The sequence below is a fragment of the Macaca mulatta genome, chromosome 9 (assembly GCF_049350105.2).
Source record: "Macaca mulatta isolate MMU2019108-1 chromosome 9, T2T-MMU8v2.0, whole genome shotgun sequence".
Taxonomy (NCBI): domain Eukaryota; kingdom Metazoa; phylum Chordata; class Mammalia; order Primates; family Cercopithecidae; genus Macaca; species Macaca mulatta.
The window spans coordinates 79659324-79680689 of record NC_133414.1 but is presented as its reverse complement, the minus strand read 5'-3'; the positions used below and the strand labels follow the sequence as shown (position 1 = coordinate 79680689).

At 49.1% G+C, this 21366-nt stretch overlaps 1 protein-coding gene across 1 annotated transcript in view; it reads left to right on the top strand.

The window, feature by feature from the left end:
* COL13A1 (collagen type XIII alpha 1 chain) overlaps positions 1-12197 on the top strand; it is a 92512-nt gene extending 80315 nt beyond the window's left edge. The window contains exons 34-36 of the mRNA XM_028826552.2: positions 6028-6114; positions 10133-10171; positions 11865-12197. Of these exons, the coding sequence (XP_028682385.2) occupies positions 6028-6114; positions 10133-10171; positions 11865-11867 (129 nt within the window). The 3' untranslated portion in view covers positions 11868-12197. The remainder of the gene's footprint in view (positions 1-6027; positions 6115-10132; positions 10172-11864) is intronic.
* The last annotated feature ends 9169 nt before the right edge of the window (positions 12198-21366 follow it).

Below are 21366 nucleotides of genomic sequence, written 5' to 3'. Positions count from 1 at the left end.
GCATGTATGGAGCCCAGGGCCTGATCCTCACATGGAAGCACATATTTTTCCACACAGCAAGGAGAGACTGAATCCCACGGCAGCCACAGCTTAGCATTGCTATCCAGTAACAAGAGCCATGTGTCCAGCTCTTTCTAGGTTGCCCTGATCGTGGCCCCCTATATGATCACTTTATATCCATTGCTACCTTGTCCTCGCCTTCTGAAACTTGGTTTTGCCAGGCATTCCGGGCCACTGGTGAGAGAAAATAAATTCCAGCTCCAAGAACAAGCAGACAGCTGTTGGAAGCAGCCAACCGTTTTTAAAAATATTACAGCCACTATTTCTCTTGGAAAGAGTCGGCAGGGCTCTGAAAGGACATGTGCCTTCTCAGACTCTTGCTGTCCCTTTGGTTTCTGCCATCGTCGCCAGGACACACTTACCAAATGCCCGTGGCACCCACAGCCACGTAATGGGCTATGTCACCTGCCACGACCTTCAGCATTTGGGCCCAGCAGGGAGAATTTCACTACATTTGACCAAGAGATGGCCTTTGGGTTCCCCTCTGGAGGGTCTCATCTGCTGCCACATCGTGGGGCTTCCTGGAGTTGGGGGCACACCCCCTACAAGCCAAGTATGTCTTCTAGCGGGTCCTAAAATCCCAGGCGCTTAGAGGAGAAGGAACAGATGGAGAAACAAGGCCCAGACGATGATCATGTGTTCTGGGTTCCCATGGAGAGTTAGAGGCAGAGCACACGGTCTCCAGAACCCAGGTCTTTTGGCTGATCTTTGCACACTGACACCATGTTCATGCACAGAAAGTGCGCAAATGCCTATGCTCATCTGACGAGTGAATTCCATTCTCTTCAATTCAAGATCTATTTACTGAGCACTCCCATTTTCCTAAGTGCTCTCCACTGGCAGCTGGTCAAAAGCAACTCAGTTTGTCCCTCATCTTCTATAAACAAGAGGGAGCAGCAACGCCACCCCTGCCCATGGCAAGACCAGGTCTGGAAACCGCCAGAATAAACAGACCTGCTTCCAGATGCTCTAAGGCACGCTGTGAAGGACTTTCCTTAGTGTGACATCAAAGGATTTAGGCTTCTAAAATCTTTGATCATTCCACCTCTTCATTGGCGTCCTAACTTCCTTTCAAATGTCTTTCGGACGTGTTCTAGTTTTCTTTATTAAATTCAATTAGTATTTTCTAAACCTCCTTCTTCAGACTTTTTCAGTTGGCTGGAGACACTGAGCCGTCTGAAGGCTGCAAAATTGGCCCTTCGAGGGACGGTGACCATGTTGCTCTACAGGTGGAGGCAGGACAAGTACCCTTGTCACACACAGAGGGAGGGAGGGGGCTGGCGGCTCTGATGCTGCAGCAGCTGAGGTTATCGAGTCATCCGTGGAGGCCCCAGGAATCAGTGGGAAAGTATGTCTATTCCCCCTCCCCTTCCTGATGTGTGACACACTTTCCTCCATCCCCTTTACAAATTAGGAATGTGTCCCTTAGTAAAAATCAAGTTCAGAAAACAGTGAGGTGGCACGCACCTTTCTTTCGAGCACACCATGAAGAGCCAATTGACTTATTCCCAAAGAGCAGGTTTCCAACTCCAGGGCAGCTTGTTCTCTTCATTCCAGGGATTTGGCTCTCAGGATGCCCGAATGTCCTGAAAGAGTCCCCTCTCAGTCTTGCCTCCCCATTCTGACCTTTTTTTCTTTTTCTTTGAGATGGAGTCTTGCTCTTTCACCAGGCTGGAGTACAGTGGCGCGATCTCGGCTCACTGCAACCTCCGCCCCCCAGGTTCGAGCGATTCCCCTGCCTTAGCCTCCTGAGTAGCTGGGACTACAGGTGTGCACCACCACACCTGGCTAATTTTTTTTTTTTTTTTTTTTTTGGATTTTAGTAGAGACGGGGTTTCACCATGTTGGCCAGGCTGGTTTCGAACTCCTGACCTCAAGTGATCTGCCTGCCTCGGCCTCCCAAAGTGCTGGAATTACAGACATGAACCACCACGCGTGGCCCTGAGATTTGTTTTATCTTACAGTGAACCAAGATACAACCTTAAAAGTATGCTTCTCCATGTCCCACCAAAGGATGGCCTCAGAACCTCTTTCCTGTTCATGGAAGGAAAGTCCTTGTCATGATGGGCAAAGGCCCAGAGCCCCAGACCAGGAGCTTTCTAAGGACACACAAGCCAGTGGAAAGAATATCCTGACCTTGTCACTAAGGGTGCTTCCCCTTTCCCCTAAGTAGCTCTGTGAATTTGGCCCAGGAGCCACCTTTAGGCTAAGAAATCAGTCAAAGGATAAAGGGTGGCATGAATCTGGCAATAAAATCATTCAGGAAAATTGGGTGTTACTGTGGAGCTGCCTGCAAACCAGCCAGCTGAAAAGGTCTGTGTGCATGCAGTGAGGCTGCTTCTGCAATCTGAGATGCCCAACTTTGGGGGGTGGGGGGGTGCATGCATGTTTGTGTGTGTGTGTGCGTGTGTGTGTGCATGTGTGTGTGTGTGTGCATGTGTGTGTGTATGTCTCACTTCCTAAGTCCGTCTTGTCTCCTCACCTCTTCCTCCTCCACTATCTCTTTTGGCCTCTTCCTTTACTCCTTCACCCCCCAGATATGTTCATTCCATTATAATAATCCCACGTCCTTCATCCTTTCCCCTCCCCCTCACCAGCTTTCAGTTTATCTCCTCCAAAGTCCACTGTTAGACATTTACTTATGTTTTTAAGAAGCCTTTGCCCCTTGACTTTATTTGCCCCTTTATTCCTTACCAGCTAGGGTTCCCTCTTTGCAATGGGTCTCTTTTGTGTCACTGTCTGGGGGTGGCAGGCAGGGAGAATGCAGGTGACGTTACTACTCTAATAGCCTCAAAGGACACCGGATTTGGGGCAATTGTGCAGATTCTTAGAACACAATGTCCCATAGTGTCCGTTACCTGTTGTGAAAGTCTGGAACGCGCCAACCCTCTGTTACACCCGGGGTATCCTGGACCTGGGATCCCCCACTCTGGCAGATTTGCCGACTTTCTTCATTAGGAAATTGCTCATGACCCAGAGAATGAGGGGCCACCCTCCTGAGAGAGTTTGCCAGGGGGCTTCCACACCCAGATAGCTAGTGGTTTTGCTGATCTACCATTTGGGGATGATTTGTGCCATGATGTTCTTGCTGGCAGACAAAACTTCAGGCCGATGGGAATATACCCAGTATGTGCATACATATTTAAACACATGGCATTTTCTAAGTAACGATTTGCATTTTCAGAACATTCATTTAGAATAATGCACTGGCAATTGCAGACAACCTCTGAAATAGAGAAATTTGAATAATTTCTGAAGATCTGGAGAAACATCAAAAATATTATTTTGTTTGCTTGTTTGCTTGAGACAGAGTCTCGCTCTGTCACCCAGGCTGGAGTGCAGTGGCACAATCTCGACTCACTGCAACCTCTGCCTCCTGGGTTCAAGCAATTCTCCTGCCTCAGCCTCCCAAGTAGCTGGGATTACAGGCTTGTGCCACCACATCTAGCTAATTTTTGTATTTTCAGTAGAGACAGGGTTTCGCCACGTTGGCCAGGCTAGTCTCGAACTCCTGACCTCTGGTGATCTGCCTGCCTTGGCCTCTCAAAGTGCTGGGATTACAGACATGAGCCACCTCGCCCAGCCAAAAATATTCCTATCCTCTGCCTTCCTCTAATGAACATCTACCCTGCAGCCTTCCACTGCAGGAACACTGCACATGACAACTTCTGACCCCAACCTTTGGCTCCTATACTGGCTAAAAAGAAATCATAACCATTATTATCATTATGAAGCAGCTGTCATTTACTTTGCACATACTATATGCCATTATAAAGCATTTAATGTGCACAAAGACCTCACAACATTTTTTTCCAGACAGAGTCTTGCTCTGTTGCCCAGGCTGGAGTGTAGTGGTGCAATCATGGTTTACTGCTGCCTCGAACTCCTGTCCTTGGCTCAAGTGATCTTCCTGCCTCATACTCCTGAGTAACTAGGCCTACAGGGACATGCCACCACAACCGACTAATTTTTTTATTCTTTGCAAAAATGAGGTCTTGCTTTGTTGTCCAGGCTGGCCTCAAACTCCTGGCCTCAAGTGATCCTCCTGCCTTGGCCTCCCAAAGTGCTAGGATTACAGACATGAGCCACAATGCCCAGCCTCACAACAAATTTTTGAGGCAGGTATTACTGTATCCATTTTACAGGTAAAGAAACTAAGGCTCAAAGAAGTAGATTCACAAAGTCACACAGCTAACTGTCAGAACCAACTCTGACTTCAAGCCTTTGTTCTAATATGCTGCCCAGCCTTCAATGTCACCCTGGAGCGACACTGTTGAAGTCCCCAAGCATTAGATAATCCTCCTTCCATAGAGGAGGGGAGGTCCCAGGAAGACTCCCTAGGGGCATACTGGGCCCCCTTTTTAGGAAACACACATATAAAAATGCAAATGCAAATTCATTACAGAGGTGATGCTTCCCTTTTAAAAAGAATTCCCCACAGCCCTTCTTTAAATAGACTCTGACACATACAATACAGGATTCAATTTAGAAAAATGATGTTTACTGTAGCTTTTCAGAAACAAATGAATTCCTTAAACCAACATATTCATATACAAATAACCGTCTGACTTCAGACCAGGATGAAGCAGAGACACACATAGAACGGGAGAACCCAGCTGAGACCCAGGGGCCATCCGTGAGCTCTGGACACACACATACATATGTGCACATGGACACACATGCGTACAGGCACACACATGTGTTCATGTGCCCAAGCACATACCCAGACACACTCAAACGTGCACACACACACATATACACAAGCACATACCCGTATACTCATACATATGTATACACACACGTGCACAAGCACATACCCACACACACTCAAACGTGCACACAAACATATACACAAGCACATACCTGTATACTCATACATACACACACGTGCACAAGCACATACCCAGACACACTCAAACGTGTGCACACCCACATATACACAAGCACATACCCGTATACTCATACATACATATACACACACGTGCACAAGCACATACCCAGACACACTCAAACGTGCACGTGCACACACATATACACAAGCACATACCTGTATACTCATACATACATATACACACACGTGCACAAGCACATACCCACACATACTCAAACGTGCGTACACACACACATACACAAGCACATACCTGTCTACTCATACATACATACATATACACACACTTGCACAAGCACATACCCACACACACTCAAACGTGCACACACATATACACAAGCACATACATATATACTCATACATACATATACACACGTGCACAAGCACATACCCACACACTCAAACGTGCACGCACACACACATATACACAAGCACATACCCATATACTCATACATACATATACACACACGTGCACAAGCACATACCCACACACACTCAAACGTGCACACACACACATACACACAAGCACATACCCACATACTCGTACATACATATACACACACATGCCCAAGTACATATGTGCATACACTCATACACGCTATGTTGACACATATCCCATGGCTCCAAGCAAAATCACCTTGCCTCCCAATAGAATGTCAAAGGGATAAACAATAATTGGGGGAAAAAAAAGTTGTCACCCCAAAGCCTTTCAAAAATAGACCCTCAGAGAGAAGGAAGTTGGTCCCTAGCCACTGTGTTCAGCACAGACCCACCCTGGGCTTAGTATTAGCAAAACTGGCCACACAAATCTTCCATCTGTGGTTCCCTCCACCTGCAGCTCTGAGCCCTCTGCCTGTCCTCCCTTCCCCTCCCACCCACCTTAGCCAAATTCTCAGGTTCCTGCGGGGTGGGGAGGAGGTGGGTATTCACTCCAAATCCTGTGGGGGAGAATATCCTAATTTAAAGCCTCTTTTTCCCTTTTTAACTTTATTTATCTTTTTCTGTCTCTAACCTTAACACATGAATGATCCTAAAGTTTTGATGTTTTTTTTTTTCCCGGACTAAACCATTATTTACAGGGGGAGAGGGGGAAGAAAGGCTCTAGAGGGCCTAAAGGGGATAAGGGAGACCAAGGAGCGCCTGGATTAGATGCCCCCTGCCCATTGGTATGTTTTTGTTTATCACTTGCATTGTTCTGGTTTTTGTCCTTGAGGTTTGCAAGTTGGAAACAAAGAAGGCAAATAAACTAAGATGAGAACCAAATGTCTACACTGATGCTACCAAAATCTGTTCATTTGACCGGTGAAATTCTGCCCACTGTTGGAGTTGCTTTGTAACCACAGCTGCAAGTAATTCTGGCTAAATCCCTCGCCTTTGAATCCTTTTCCTTTGAAGATGCAGAGCAATTGATGTGTGGCAGTGAAGAAACCACTAGGAAAGGGATTTTCAGGGAAGGCCTCAGCTCTTAGCTCCAGGATGGCTTTGGAAGCCAGTGTAGCATTTGTGAGCCACAGATTTGCCTTCTTCGTTTCATGGCCATCTCTGTGGGCCAGTAGTTCAAGCTGTCTGAATCCTCACTTGGTCAGGATGCAGGACACCAGAGTTAGCGTCTCCTCAGGGCCACTGATGTCAAAACTGGGCAGAACAAAGCCAGATGAGGGGCTTCTAATGCACAAGCTACCAACACTCACCAGCCATCCAGCTAAAACCTGTAAAGCTGCAGACCAGAGTCGGTAGTCAGACACCCCATGGGAAGCCTTCTCAAAACAGCCAACAATTAATGATGAGGCACATCTGCTGGGTTTCTCAAGTGCTTTTCAATCCATTTGAAGGTTCTAAAAAATTATGATGCACTGAAGTTGAAGTTTGTCTGTGTTTACACTAAGTGAGTCTATAAAGAGAGTGGGATCAATGGAGAGGGGGCAGGTTGTACGTGTGCAAAGCTGAACTCTCCAGAGCACAAAGAGAGCACAAAAGCTGGATTTGGGAGGTGGGGGATCTCCTGGGATTTAGCCGCTGTTTGTAGATGCCTCAAGGGTCCTGCATCCTGGCCAGGGTAGGACTGGGCCTCTCCACTCCATGGTTGGAGCGGGCCAGCCTAGACCTGAATAATCATCGTGGTTGGTTTTGTGAACAGGGCCACCGAGGTTTTAAAGGAGAGAAAGGGGAGCCGGGGTTACCAGGGCTGGACGGACTGGATGCCCCATGCCCATTGGTATGGCATTGCCCTTGCTTGCCTGCATGGCCGATTTGGGCTTCCCCATGTGTGTGATTCATACTGCGTGCCTCCCCAGCCACCCTCCACACTCCTCCTCCATCCCCCCCAGTATCCACTTCTCGCTTCTTCACTCTGTAAATGCCCAGGGTCACCCCGCCTTGGCTAGTACTCCGGGGTCTCCCAGCCGTGCCACCCTTTTGCATGCAAAGTTTACCAGGATATTTCCTGGCTTCCTGCTGCAGCTACTTCTAAAGCACATCCACCTGATGCGAGCCAGACCTCCCACCCTGAAGTTGGCTTTGCTGCCTCTGATACTCATCTCCAAGCTGATTCCAGACAAAGCTGCCACCAGAGACCAGCTAGGAAACTGGATCCTCTGGGACTGGTTCTCAGAACCATGACTTACTTCTTTTCCTTCAGGCAGTGCAGTTAGTTCAGAACGCACGGGCTGAACACGTAGCAAAACATGTGAATGAGATGCCTGAGTCAGCCCTGTGTCCCCTGCCCCCTCCATCGCATGATTTGGGGGACAGAATGGCATGATTACAGCGTAGACTGAGAAGCGCTAGAAGTGAGGTGGAGGAGGGGCCACCTGCCTGTTCTTCCAGGTTGGGTCGTGTGTCACTGCCCAGGTGACATCATCAGAACTAAGGGATGGTCCAGCATTAGGTTTTTGGATCCTAAAGGGTTTGTCCTTTTTGCTTAAATCTCCAAAGACATTACTAGACCCTTCCTTGTCCCTTTCTTTCATGGTCGGATGGCTTCTTACTGAAGAGTCTGGGAGAGATGGAAAGGTCGAGAGTGCAGTTAAGGAGGAGGCAGGGAGACAGCTAAGGGCCCGTCTTCCAAGCACGTCCCAGGCGAAGTGGTAACAGTTTGTTCCTGCCTGCCCGGTCCCTCTCTAGGCATGGACAGTATAGGCCTCCATCCTCTTACTGCAAAAGAAGCTGAAGGGAACACTTCACTCCAAGGCTCAAGGGGTTACTGCTCTCCCCAAATTTCCCCAATTGGTTTGGAGTTCAAGAGCTATTTTATCATACCAGTAATAAGAGAATTTGGGGCCTCACATCCCCGCCCTGGGGTCACGCAGGAATTCTCTTTGAACAAAAGAGGAAAAGATATAAGAAATTATGCTGTGTGACCCTGACAGGGGGCCCTAGAGCCCCTTGAAGGGCAGTAGGGACTTTTTAGGAGGAGCATAGGCAACAGAAGAAGAGTGCAGAGCAAGCAGACGGTAGCATGCTTCCTGTCCCTGCTGGTCCTGCCAAACCCCGCGCTTGCAGCCTGCACAGCCACCTTTCTTAATCGGGACCTTCCACCATCCACACAACAATGGGAATGCCGCTCTGGCCCACAGAGGCTCCTTTGAGCACCGGCCAGGTCTTCCCTCGAGCACCGGCCAGGTCTTCCCTCGGCCACAATCCCCCCCCCCTGCAATCTGGGCACCTTTAGTTCTGCCAGCAGCTGCCTTGGCCTCTCTGTTTCTCATCATACATTACTTTTCATTCTCTGCCTGCCCTGCCCTCCATACCCCGCTGCCACCATCCACACACCAATGGGAATGCCGCTCTGGCCCGCAGAGGCTCCTCTCCCTCCCAGCATCCACGTGATGTGTGTCATACCGCACCGTGGCAGGCTGGGGAAGGGCACAGGGTCACCCTGAAACTGTGGAATGCACCACCTCCCCTTGCAATCCCCTCCCCAACCCAGAGGGGAAAATGAAGGTCACCCTGATTATACATCCCATATCAATGTGTCATTTTTCTATTAAGTTTACTGGGGAAGTGTCTTCCCCTTGTTGTTTCTCACTCTGCCTCCTCCTCTGTGTTATTATGGACTTGGGGGGCAGGGGTAGCTACTACTCATGACTTTTACTACAAGATAACCAGACTTCCTAGGCCCTCCATATTGGGACCAATCCCTGCCCAATGCCAGGTGATGAGAGGTTTCAGCCCCTGGCATGGGTGGATGTCATTAGACCAGGACAGCAGAGGACTCTCATTCCACAAGCAGCCTCAGGACTGAGCACTTGCTCTGGTCTCCTGAAGCCCCGTGTCCATCTCCTTGTCTGCCCTGCCTGTCTAGCAGACTTGGGCTGAAAACTAGATCTTTGCCCTTGGCCCAGCCTCGCCTTCCCCACCTGGTCTCTAGATTTCTAGATTCCCCACAGGGTATGCCAGCAAGGAGAGGAGATGAGGGCCCAAGAAAACTCAGGAAGGTTTGTATCACCAAGGGCAGAACACGAACATCTTGAGGCTAAAGGGGCTGCATGGTTGCTACCAACAAAGGAGACTGACAGTGTGCAGTTGATTCCCATGTTGCTACTGCACTTCACCCCCAAATTCCCAGCAAGGTCTAAGGCTTCCCCAGGAACACTTGTGTTCTTGCCAAAGGCATCTCAGAGCCGTGCTGCAATACTCATGAGGTTGCCTGTCCCTTCATGCCCCTCACCCCACCCCAGGATTGATCATCAAAGAAGGACTGTCCACATGTCCTCCTCCCTCTGCTTAGGAAGAGAGACAAATAAGAGAATGAGAAGGCTGGGAAGGCCCTTAGAGGTCACTTCAAGCAACTGCCCTTGCCAAGGTTTTATGGAGGAGGAAACTGAGGCTCCCTTGTGCTGAGTGGCTTGCCTGTGAGCAGCCAGCACTCCACAGGGCCACAGCAGAGACTGTTCCTTCATGACACACAAGGACATCTCTGCTTGCTCGTCCCACAGGAGAGGACAGCCCCTATTGGCCTTGCACTGTAGCTGCATGTGACCTTAGCCAATAGGAAAATAGACGGATTTGTTTCCACCTCCTTCTGGGGTTCTGACCTGGAGTAGAGCAAAGAAATAGACAAGAGTGGGTGGACCACATCCTGATCAGCTGCTAAAATGTGTGTGGCCCTCGTTACCCCGGTCCTGCCCGCTTGGTGGACCACTGCAGGGAGTCTGAGCCCTCTGCCTTCCTTTCTCCTTGCAGGGCGAAGATGGCTTGCCAGTCCAAGGCTGCTGGAACAAGGTAAGGCTTCCCATCGGTTTGCATTGGGGCTCCATTCTCAATAGTGCCATAAAGCTTCCACAATTTCCATTCTGCCTTGCTACAGATGAGGCAGCAAGACACAGGTCAAAAAGTCACTGTCTCAAAGGCAGGGTGCCCATTAAACATCCCATACACTGCATGCTGTTAAAGAACATTTAAAAATGCTTCTTAGAACATCAGCAAACCCTACACGGGATGTCCATGCAGCCACACAGGTGACTTCTTTATGCTTTGTGTGTTCAATGTACATAGTGTCTTTCCCCCAAGGAAATTCCCCAAGGAGTTCCAGACCATCACTCATAGAGTTCCTCTGAGGTCGTTTATGCCACATGATGACATGTCTTAGATATAGGACATCTCAGTTGCTTACACTCTGAATTCACATGCCACTGTGAGCTTCCCATTGGCTACGGTCACATGCAGCTACAGTGTAAGTTCATAGGGGCTGTGCTACTCACCACTTTACCACTCCCCTTGCATTTAATCTGGCAGAATTTCATGCCACAACACTGTGACCTGCAGCCCAATCTCTCCTGGGCTCCCCGAGTTCCTACCGACAATGAGTTTTCATTGATTCACACTGGCCTTAGCATTTGCCATCATTAGAGCAGTCTGACATCACAGGACTGTGCCCTTGCCTGTGATCACCCCATTCAACTATGGCTCCCCAGAGCACAGGGCTGCCCAGGCTGACAGGGGCCATCTGCTTGCTAACTAATCCAGAAGCCCCACCTTGGTCCCCAGCAACGGTGGCAGTCGCTATGCTGCCCCATACCGTCTCCCTCCACCCTGCCTCTCACTCCAAGTCTTCTCACCAACCCCCACCACCATTGTCTCAAGGTTCATCCTCATAAAGGGTTGGAGACTCCAACCTGTTCAAGAATCTGTGCTCAACGAATCCAGTGCTATCCCAGTGACAGCAGAGTCACACTTACAATGAGATGAACAAACTCCCCTGTACTAAGATGCCAGAATCTCATTAGTGCACTGGGTTGGGTAAAAGTGGTGAAATCACCAAGACCCCAGGCCAACGCTGACCACCTACTTGCCCGGATACCTGAAGCGCCCCCTAACCCAAGAAGGAAGAGCTCAACATGCAAGACAGATGCCTCCCCAGAATCCATCCCTGGAGCCTGGCCTCGTCCTCCTGCCAAGCTCCACCTAGACCTAGTTAAAGCACCACAAAAGCAGGTCAGAGGTGTCATAAGACCTCTGGACCCTTGCCCCCTAAAAAAAATTTCCTTTTTAAGGTTGCTGCCAATGGTTAGGAGATAAAAATGGTTGAGATTAGCAGGGGAAGAACAGCCACTACCAAGAGCTGCAATGTCTTGGAGAAGCAACCAGAGAGCTTCAAGACTACTCATTTACACTTTAAGTCCAATCTGGGACAAGGCAGGGGTTACAACAATCAGGCCTCCAAAGGCAGCAGAGAAAGAGAGTGCCCTCTAGTGACCACAAAGGGGATTCACAGAGAGGTGAACTTGGTTTCCTCCCTTCAGGGAGCTAAGGTAGCCACCAGTTTCTTCCACCTAGGGGCTCAGGGTTCCCACAGTTCCCCTGTCCAGAAGTCCCACCCAACCTAGGACAAGATTTCCCTCCCTTCCCACAAAGGAAATAAACCTCTGCAGACCCACTGAAACTAACAGAACATTGTTTTGTTTTTGTTTTGCAGTGATGCCTCTAACCTTGGATTGGCCTGTGTGTGTGTTTGTACATAGAATATTTATTTTTATACAGTTTTCACTTTTTGAAAATGCCAGAAGGATGATGCATCTTACAGATTATTAAAAAAGAAAGAAAAACCTGCATATTTTGTACAGAAAATATCAACCTCTTCCCTTTTCCCTTTTGTTTACAAGATGTTTTGTATAAACCTGTGTCTCTAATACACTTTTTGTTTGTGAGTATGGTCGTAATGTCTGCATGATATTTGTGCACACTTATTAAGTATTGAAGCTTAATAAATTATTGTGTCCTGGTGCCAAAGGGGGCCAGCCAGAACTGAGGTGCTGGCTAGCTCATGTGTGAATTCACATAAATGTAGAGGTCCATGATATTTGCTAAGCTAGGTGTGTCGAAGAGTATTTTAAACCCTTATGCATTTTCATTATTAAAAAAAAAATGAAACATGGCAATTCATGATCCTGATTAATCATTATATTAAATACATTCTCTCCTGTGAAAGCAGAAATTCCCAGAAGTAGGGGTTCTCAGAAGTATGGAGTAAGGTTTTGAAATGGGAAGTTCAACAAAGGGAGGGAGGGGGACTTTATTGAGCAATGTATGTTGTTACAGATCCCAAGTTTATCACAGTGCTTGCTGTGTGAGCATTTAGGTTCAGTTGTGCTAAGGGCCCCCAGAGTTTCAAAGGAGCCATTTGCTCTTGCTGTTGGGTTATGGTAGGTTTTTGCTTGTTTGTTTTGCTTTGTTTTGCTTTGTTTTGTTTTGAGCGACAGTCCCTAGTACCAGCTATTGCTAATCATGGCTGTTGACTTGATATGAGTTTGTGGGTTCACTCACAACTAGCATTTGAAGGAGCTTTGCCTCATATGATGTTCCACTCCAGCAAACGGCATTCAGAAAACATGCCTAGATCGGGGCTTGGGCTGGGCCAATCTGAAGTTGTTTTTATTTTTTTAAGAAATAATGTTGTATTGCTTTCCATATTTAGTGCATTGCTTAGAAAAGGTCTCAGGAAACTAGTTTTAGTGACTAGTTAAGTCTTACCTACGGTGTAGCATACAGGTTTGTTGTTAACTGTTTGACAACATAAATTCATGCTTCTAAAAGCTTGAAAACAACAAATTCCTCCAGTAGTTTACATACATCCCCATCTGGTTTACATTTTGCATTTTCTTTATACATCCTTTCTTCCTAGACAACGCAAGGGGAAATTTAACCTCAGACTCTGTCCACATGCTGTCACACAAAACTCTAAATTAGTGGGCTTCACAGTCATTAGACAGCCCCTGCCATGTGTGGGGATGAGGTCACACTCACAAGCATTCATGGTAATGAAATCACATGCAGCTCAGACCCCAAACGCCTATACTGACACTCTTACTCTAAACGTCACTAGGTTAGCTTAAAACTTGGACAACTTCCTCCTCTAAGTCTTGGCCAAGTTCCTCATTTGAAAAGTGAAGCGAGTCTGGGCAACATAGTGAGACCCTCATCTCTACAAAAACATTTTTCAAAATTTAGCTGAGTGTGGTGGCACTTGCCTGTAGTCCCAGCTACTCCGGAGGCTGAGGTGGGAAGTTTGCTTGAGCCCAGGAGTCTGAGGCTGCAGTGAGCTATGATCGCACCACTGCGCTCCAGCCTGGGCAACAGAGTGAGACCCTCCCTTAAAAGAAAAAAAAAAGAAGAAGAAGAAGGAGGAAAGAAAAAAGAAAAGTGAAGCCATGCAGTAGTGAACAAGAGTTGATCTCTGTGGACACAAGGAGGGCTCATGTGAACCCAGGGATGCTTCTTGCCCTGGGCCAGATTCTCATGGCCCTGTAGCCCAGGGACAACTTCTCCAGCAGCCACGGAGTACTTTTAGAGGCCACAAAAATATTTTAATTCTTAACCTTTTTAAATGTAGAAAAAAAAAAGTGAATATATAACAATGAATCCAGCCAGGATTGTTTTTTGTCTTTCTACCAACATAATTGTAAAATATAATTTTTTATATTTTTTTGATGGAGGAAGACAAAACTGCCCAGGGCCCCCAAAAGTCATAATGCAGCCCAGCCCACATCCTCTGCCCCTTAGAATTCACAGTCACCCTCACTGCGGGTGTCCCCATCTCCAGGCCACACTCCTCCCCTCCCAGGCGAGGTCCCGAGCAATCAGGGTATGACCCCATTCTTCTAACCCCCTCCCTGATTCCCTTTCAGGCTCTGGCCAGGGAAATCACAGCTCACTGATGATCTCAGAATAGAGCAGAACATTCTCTGGAACCTGGAAAGGGGAGATCCGGTGTTAGCTGAATATCCTGGGTAAATGGGCAAAGAAACCTCTTTTGTTACAGTCCTGAGGTTATTCATTTACTTACGACACTTCAGCTACTGCCACAAAGGATTCAAAGTCACAAGAATCTATGTAATAAAATAGAAATGTGTGTAAAGAGAAGTTTAAAAGTCAGAGTCAAGGAAAACAAGTAGAGAGGAGACAGCGGTGGCTGGGAAGCCCAGGGGATGGAGAAGGTCCTGGCCATAACTGAGGCAGGGTCACACACATCACTTCAGGCTACCTAGTGGTCACAGGAAAAAAAAAAAAAAAGGCTCGGCCTGGTTTCAGAGCCTACACTGCCCTGCCCAGCGGTTTGCAGCCTGCTGAGGTTTAGCCCTGTGTGTGTAAACACATTGTCCCCCCACACGGTTGTTGCTGACATAGTACTCAGCCAGGACCCCACCCACCCTATCACTGGACTGCACCCCGGGATCCTGACTTCAGGCCTCTGCCCCCAAGCCTCTCCACTTGAATCTTGGCCGTGTGTCAAATGCAGTACAGGGAGATGAGAAGTAAAAAGACACGTGGTCAAAGGGTTTGCACATAGCTGGGAGTCCATACTAACACCCAGCAGACCAGGACAACCAGGCAAGAAGGAACAATCCAGTGATGGAATGGGAGATGCAGGTAGTTGCAGGAGGGACCAGGGAAAGGCCAGCCTTATGGACAGGGGCCACAGAGGGCTCACAGAGGAGAAAGACATGCTCTCTGTTTTGGGGGATGTGCGGCACCTCCTGGTGAAAACTGCCTGCCCAGGGAGCCAGAGGTGCACCCAGCCCTGCCCACTGAGCATGTTGGTGAAAGTTCTTTGTAAATTGTAAGGCACTGGGTCTTAAGGCCGTTTGTGTCCTGTGGTTCCTCTCTCGTTCCAGTGCCTGTGGCTCTGTGCTCTGGCACAGCAGGACACATGCCCAGCATTGTCCACCTGGATACCTGCAAAGAATGAGCCAGTACCCCATGGGTGACAGTGTGACCGGGTCGTCTGGGCCCAAATGGTGCCTCTCCCCAAGGCTGAGATTTATGTAGTTGTGGTTATGTGGGCCAAGGGAAGCCACAGCTTCCTGAGGGAAGAGGAGGTTCCTTCCACACATGTCCACCCCGCCGCATCTCAGCCCCACCCAATGCTGGCCTCCCTTCCCCAGCCCTGCCTTCACCTGGCAGAATGGGATAGGATGGAGCTGGGGAGGGTTGCCATTAGCCCACAAGAGGAGGAGGGCACTGGCCAACAAGTTCAGAGACTCAGCTTCTAGTTCTTTCTCTACCATTACCTTGCTGTGTTGCCTTGGGCACCTTACTCCAGGTCTCAGTTTCCCCAAGCGTCAAGTGAAGAAGTTGGACATGGGTGACCTCCATAAAACTTTCCAGCTCCGACACCCTGAGGCCCTCTGGCCCCACAGGCAGGTCATCTCCTGGGAGGATTGTGGAGGCTGGAGTACTCCGTGCCCCCCACCACCTAGGGTTATTTGGCTGTGACAGTATTATGCATGGCATTGGTTTTGCAAAACTGTGTGTGGCATGTGTGTGCTTTGTAACCCCGAATAACAAAACTCGGAGTAGGCCTGTGCCATCCAGGAGTAGGGTGAGTGGGGTCAGCTCGCCTTGGGGCAAGAACAGCTGTAGGGCTTGTTTCTCACATTGGTCTCAACACTGAGGATGCATCAGAGAGAAAGCAATACAGCACTGGCCACCTGACACACGCGGGAATCCCCAAAGCCCCACAAACGTTCAGGGACACTGCACTGGCATGGGGAGGCCCACCCACCTCCCTCCTTTCAGGCCCTCTGTGTCCCTCCCATGCACCACCCCACACACTCCCCCAGCATGTCTCTCCTCTTGCCCTGGACTTGGACACATTGTCAGCCAGCTTGAGATGTCGAGCACCCAAGACGCCACATCATTTCAAAAAAAAAGAGCAGGCTCCCTGTGAGTATTCAGAAAAGAGGACACCACACCAAGATGTGGAGCAGAGAAGGAAAGCAAGGGCAGGAGCAGCTGCTCACCTCTCAAAGGAGCAGAACTCCCAAGGGGTCGCTGAAGCAGGGTGCCCCTTACTGCGGTGAAGGAAGCAGGAGGATGGTGCAGGGAGGGGAGCCATGTCTTAGCCACTCAGGCAGAATTCGGTGCAGTTCATATGCAAAGTGACCGCTGTCTGCTAGAAAAGTTCATCTCTGAGAATAGCCAAGCACCTGTGGAAGGAGACTCAGAGAGAGGTAGAAGGCCACGGCCCCCTGCACCCCCTGCACCCCAGCGGGCCCACCAACTTTCCAAGGCCTGCCACTCGCCTTGCGCATGCACTCTGCTGTCCTTCCACACGCTTGGCCGAGCCAGACCCTTACCTGCAGATGCCATTGCTTCTTATCTGCCTCCTTTCAAGGCCCAGCTCAGACCCCATGACCCTGGAAAGACAGTTCTGGGCTCCAGAGTTGGTGGAGTCTCTCCTCCCTGCAACTGTCTGGAACTCAGTGTTCTTTTCTTCCTCTACTTTATGTGAGAGTGTGCAAAGGGGCTCTTCCATTTTTGATAGTGAACTCTTAAAGGGCAGGAACTTTCTTACACCCAGGCTCAGGAGGGACCTAGCTCAGTGTTTCCCCTACAATCCAGCCATCGATGGGGGCTCATACACATCTACCACCTGCTGAGTTATCAGCCAGCTTCATTAAGCAGCTGCTGTGTGCAGACACTGTGCTTCCTGCCAGGCTGGGAAGGAGAGGGAAGAGGCCCCTAGGACTGTAAGACCCAGCTCCTCCAGGAGTTTCACCAGAGCACACCAAAGAGCACACTCATCCACCCTCCAGGAGCTTCACCAGAACCACCAGGGGCACACCCATCAGGGACGAGTGTGCCAAGTGAGGGGTGCAGCCAGCTAGGGCAGGATTGCTGATGACAGAAGCTCCTGCGATGGCCAGTGTGGATAGAATGAGCAGAGGACCGAGTCAGCTGGGAGGGGTGTTACAAAGCAGAGACGGAGGAGCTGGTCCTGCATGCAGGCAGTCCCCACCCTGGGCTCAAGCTCCTTTCCTCGATAGAACCTTCCAGTGAGCTCGAGCCTGGGCCATGTTCGCTTCTCAGGTAGGGGAGGACAAGTGGGATGGTGATGGAAGGAAGAGGGTAAAGAGAGCACCTCCCAACTCTGATGGGCTGGGAGTCTGGCAGCCAGTGGCTGGGGGCAGGGGATGTCCTGGTCAGGGAGGCACCCCCGGATGTGCCGATCACCAGAGAGCTTCCTTCTCAAATGCCCCTTCTCTATACCTCCTCAAGGGCCAGAGTCCTTGGTTAGTCGCCAAGAAGTGAAGCCAGCAAGCCCAGAGCCTTGGGGAAAGCGCCTTGCCTTGGAGGAGGGAGGTGGAGAAGCTGCCCCGGACGGAGGGTTGCCGGCCGAATCCTTCCAGGGAATACCTGGTTTGAGGGAATGATCAGAGTGTGTTGTGACCTCAGGAGTGCATGGATGGGCCTCTGTCCTCTCCTAGGGCTAGAGCTCAGCCAGGAAAGCCAAGGCCCCTGCATCCGCACACCTCCAGCTCTTGTGGCCTGCTGAGGTGTCTGCTGCAGCCCCAGCCAGGGCCCTCTGCTGTTGCTGCAATTTTGAGGGCTCTCGGACTCCTCTTGCTCATGAAGAATTGTGGTTCTGTGAGCAACCTCTCTGCAGAAGGGGATGTCAGCACCATCCTGCTCTGACTTGGAAAGCCTCCTCCCAAGGCAGGCTAGGCAGCTGTCACCTCTCCCACCTCTTCTCAACAGAGTTCCTTCAATTTCCTTTGGTGCTGCCACCATCAACCCTGTTACTTCCTGGGCTCTTTCCAGTGTCATAAGCGGACGAATGTACCAAGCTGGAAAAGCAAGGAGTGTTTGTCTTAGAAAGGACGGAACCGCAACATAGCGAAGGAGAGAAGCCCGGGAGCGAGACCGGCTGGCCATGCTGGGCGCCTGGGCTGGTCCTCAGAACCAGGAGCCTCACACATCTAGTCCGGTGCCCAGAGGTGCCCCAGCCAGTACTAAGCCGACACGGATGGAGGCAGCAGTCTATGTAGTTTCAGGAGGGTCTGAAGTAAGCCCTCTTCCTTTAGGAAAATTGTTGAAGGGACAGTGACTGGAAATTAACCACCTTACATCTCCCTTTGTCATGACACTCAAACCACCTTGCTGCCTGCTTCTTCGATGAACAGAATGACCATATTTTCTTGTTCTATCCAGGACATTTTGCAAGTAAGAGGGGCCCTGGTAGTCATTAGGCTGTGACAGCAGATGTCAACCTGGCAAAACAGCAGGTGGTCACAGTAACAATGACCCAATACCCACGTCATCCTCCAGCCCTTCCAGGCCAAGCTCTGGCAACAGCTCAGTCCCTCCTGGTGCCTTGTGGCTGCAGCCATTCACCAGTGACCTCAGGTGTCCACAGGGCCAGATGGACATTGTGTGGAGAACAAAGGTGAACATGCCCCTGTTCTCACCTCCATGCACCTCAGGGAGTGGGATATGATCAGAACACAAATGACAACTCTCACCGAAGGCAGGACAGACAGGCCAGGGGAAGGCAGAAATGAAGGGCAGGGGACAGTCAAAGGAAAGAAAGATCTTGAATAAACAAACATTTGGAGGGAAATTTTCCCCGAGACTATTTTAAGATGGAGAGGCTGGGTCGCCAGGGTTACCAGGCCATTCTGGTGATTTGACTTTAAATTTTGGGATTCTGACTTTAAATTCATAACAGCATCTTTCCTCGGCCCTGGTGGGTTAAAGAAAATACTTTAGAGCAAATTTAGTATTTTCTCCCATTCATAGTATCTGGCCCACAAGGCTTGTGGGTTGAAGTACACTCCTGATCTTCACTTGATAACCTCATCTCTCTCCTCCCTTGGTGCTTATTGTAAAGTAGGAACAGCAGCCTCATTACGTGGGGAGGAGCAGTATGTCCGGGGCTGCAAACAAATTGCACAGGTCCATCGCGGCCCCATTAGGGTCAAGGGCACATGTGTATGACTGGATGCGGCAAAAGTCATAACTAATACACCCACATGGTGATCCAGATGTGATGTGAGGCTCAGTGGGTACTTAAGAGATTTTTCACAGCCAGGTTAACCAGTTGCTCAACCCTCCTGCCCTTCCCAGGGCATGGCAGAAATAAAAGGCATCCCTATTTAAAACAACACACATGTGAATGGGTTTGAGGACTCCAGATGACTCACAGGATCCTGTACATTTGTATATAGTCAAATGGTCTTCATCTCCTGCCAGCAAACCACCCCGCTCTAAACCTACAACAGTCAAGGAAGACAAACCCATCGTGACCACCTGCTAAGAAGACACAGCCCGGTCCAAGGGCTCACTGCAAGATCACAAATGCAGTGAAACTGCTTTTGCTAAGAGACATTTTTCTTGCGCTCCACTCATTCCAAAGACAAAGCATTTTATTGCAAAGTCTGCCAAAATAAATGTGCCTGCAACTCCCCCAGCCAGTGGGAAAGCACTCGGGTTGGGATGGGAGTAAGGAGATCGGGTGCTTGCTCCGGCCGCAGCGCCCTAGCAGAGTGACCGTAGGCGAGTGCCTCCCACGCTCTGAGCCTCCAGTCCCTCATGTGTGACCTGGGGCAGGCACTACCTACCTCCCAGGTGATGTGAGGGCTATCTCCGTGGAAGCACTTGGAACAGGGTAAAGAGCCGTGCAAAGGCTAGACAATGTGATTGCTAGTGTTTGCTGTTCAGAAAAAAAAAAAAAAAAAAATCTTGCTTTTCATAGACAAACCTCAATTAAATGAAATCACTTGAGGAATGGTTCATTAAAATTTCTGGTACAATTAGGTTCAAAGAAAGAGGCCCTCCTTGGAGGCGTGAAGAAGGCCTGACTGACAAACATTGTGGACACTGAGTAATGAAGATGTGGAAATGGTGGCCACCTTGGGGAAAGACATGAGGATGGATCTAGGAAGTTGCTTTTTCAAACTAAAGTCCATAAATGTTCATAAGGGATTTTTTTCCCTTTCTCCTAGAAAAGTCAGCAACTTAAAACAAATTATTTTTGCTTTAAAATTCCAGTTCCCCATATTGTTGGTTAAATGAGGTTTTTTCTCTTCAGAGGGCTCCAGCCTGTGATGTTTCCTCCATCCTGGTCCTGCCCCCCACCTCCCTCCTCCTTTCTCCTGCCGCCCTGTGCCCTTGGAGACATGCTGGGCAGACTCCCCATGTGATCAATCTGACGTCTTAAGTTTAAACGTCATTACCTCAGTGTATCAGTAGAAAAAGTTCTACTTCATTGTATCTTGTAGCAAAATTCAGTCCAGTTAATGGAGGATTTCGTATACTTTTAAAAGTAAGTCAGGCTGGGCGCAGTGGCTCATACCTGTAATCCCAGCACTTTGGGAGGCCAAGACGGGTGGATCACTTGAGGTCAGGAGTTTGAAACCAGCCTGGCCAACATGGTGAAACCCTGTCTCTACTAAAAGTACAAAAAATTAGCCAAGTGTGGTGGCATGCACCTGGAGTCCCAGCTACTTGGGAGGCTGAGGCAGGAGAATCGCTTGAACACAGGAGGCGGAGGTTGCAGTGAGCCAAGATTGCACCACTGCACTGTAGCCTGGGCAATAGAGTAAGACTCTGTCTCAAAAACAAAATATATATATATATATGAATGAAAGTAAGACAGAACCTAATTTTCAGAATTGCATAATTATGGTCACAGCTGATCCAACTGGTTCCACAGATTAGGCACTAGGGAAAAAAGATTTTCCAGAGTAATCCCTAGATGATGAAAGCACAAACTCATTACTTTTTTTCTTGTGGTAGTTATTTTTGCTAAGGACCTGCCCATACTGCAGGCAGTGGGTCTTTTGTATGTAAGAAGAAAGCATTTATCTGCATATAGTTTGCTGAAGTTTTTTTTTTTTTATCATTTCTGTTTCAATGTAAAGGCAAGGTATCTTCATCTTGCTAACTGCTGTACATTTCCTATGACTTTTAAAAAGTTGTTTCCCCTGAACTCTCCTTTGGGACCGAAGTGCCCGTGGTGAGGCCATCTGGCGTGAAACCCCCAATGTGAGGCCTTCCCAGTTCCTCACCTAAGGTTTCCCAACCACATACATGCCCAACCTGACCCCTGCCACAGCCCTCGTGCCTCTTATCAAAAAGAAGTCATTTCCCAACACCCAGGCACTTTCCTGGGCCGACGGGTCAGTCACCGTCTCTGT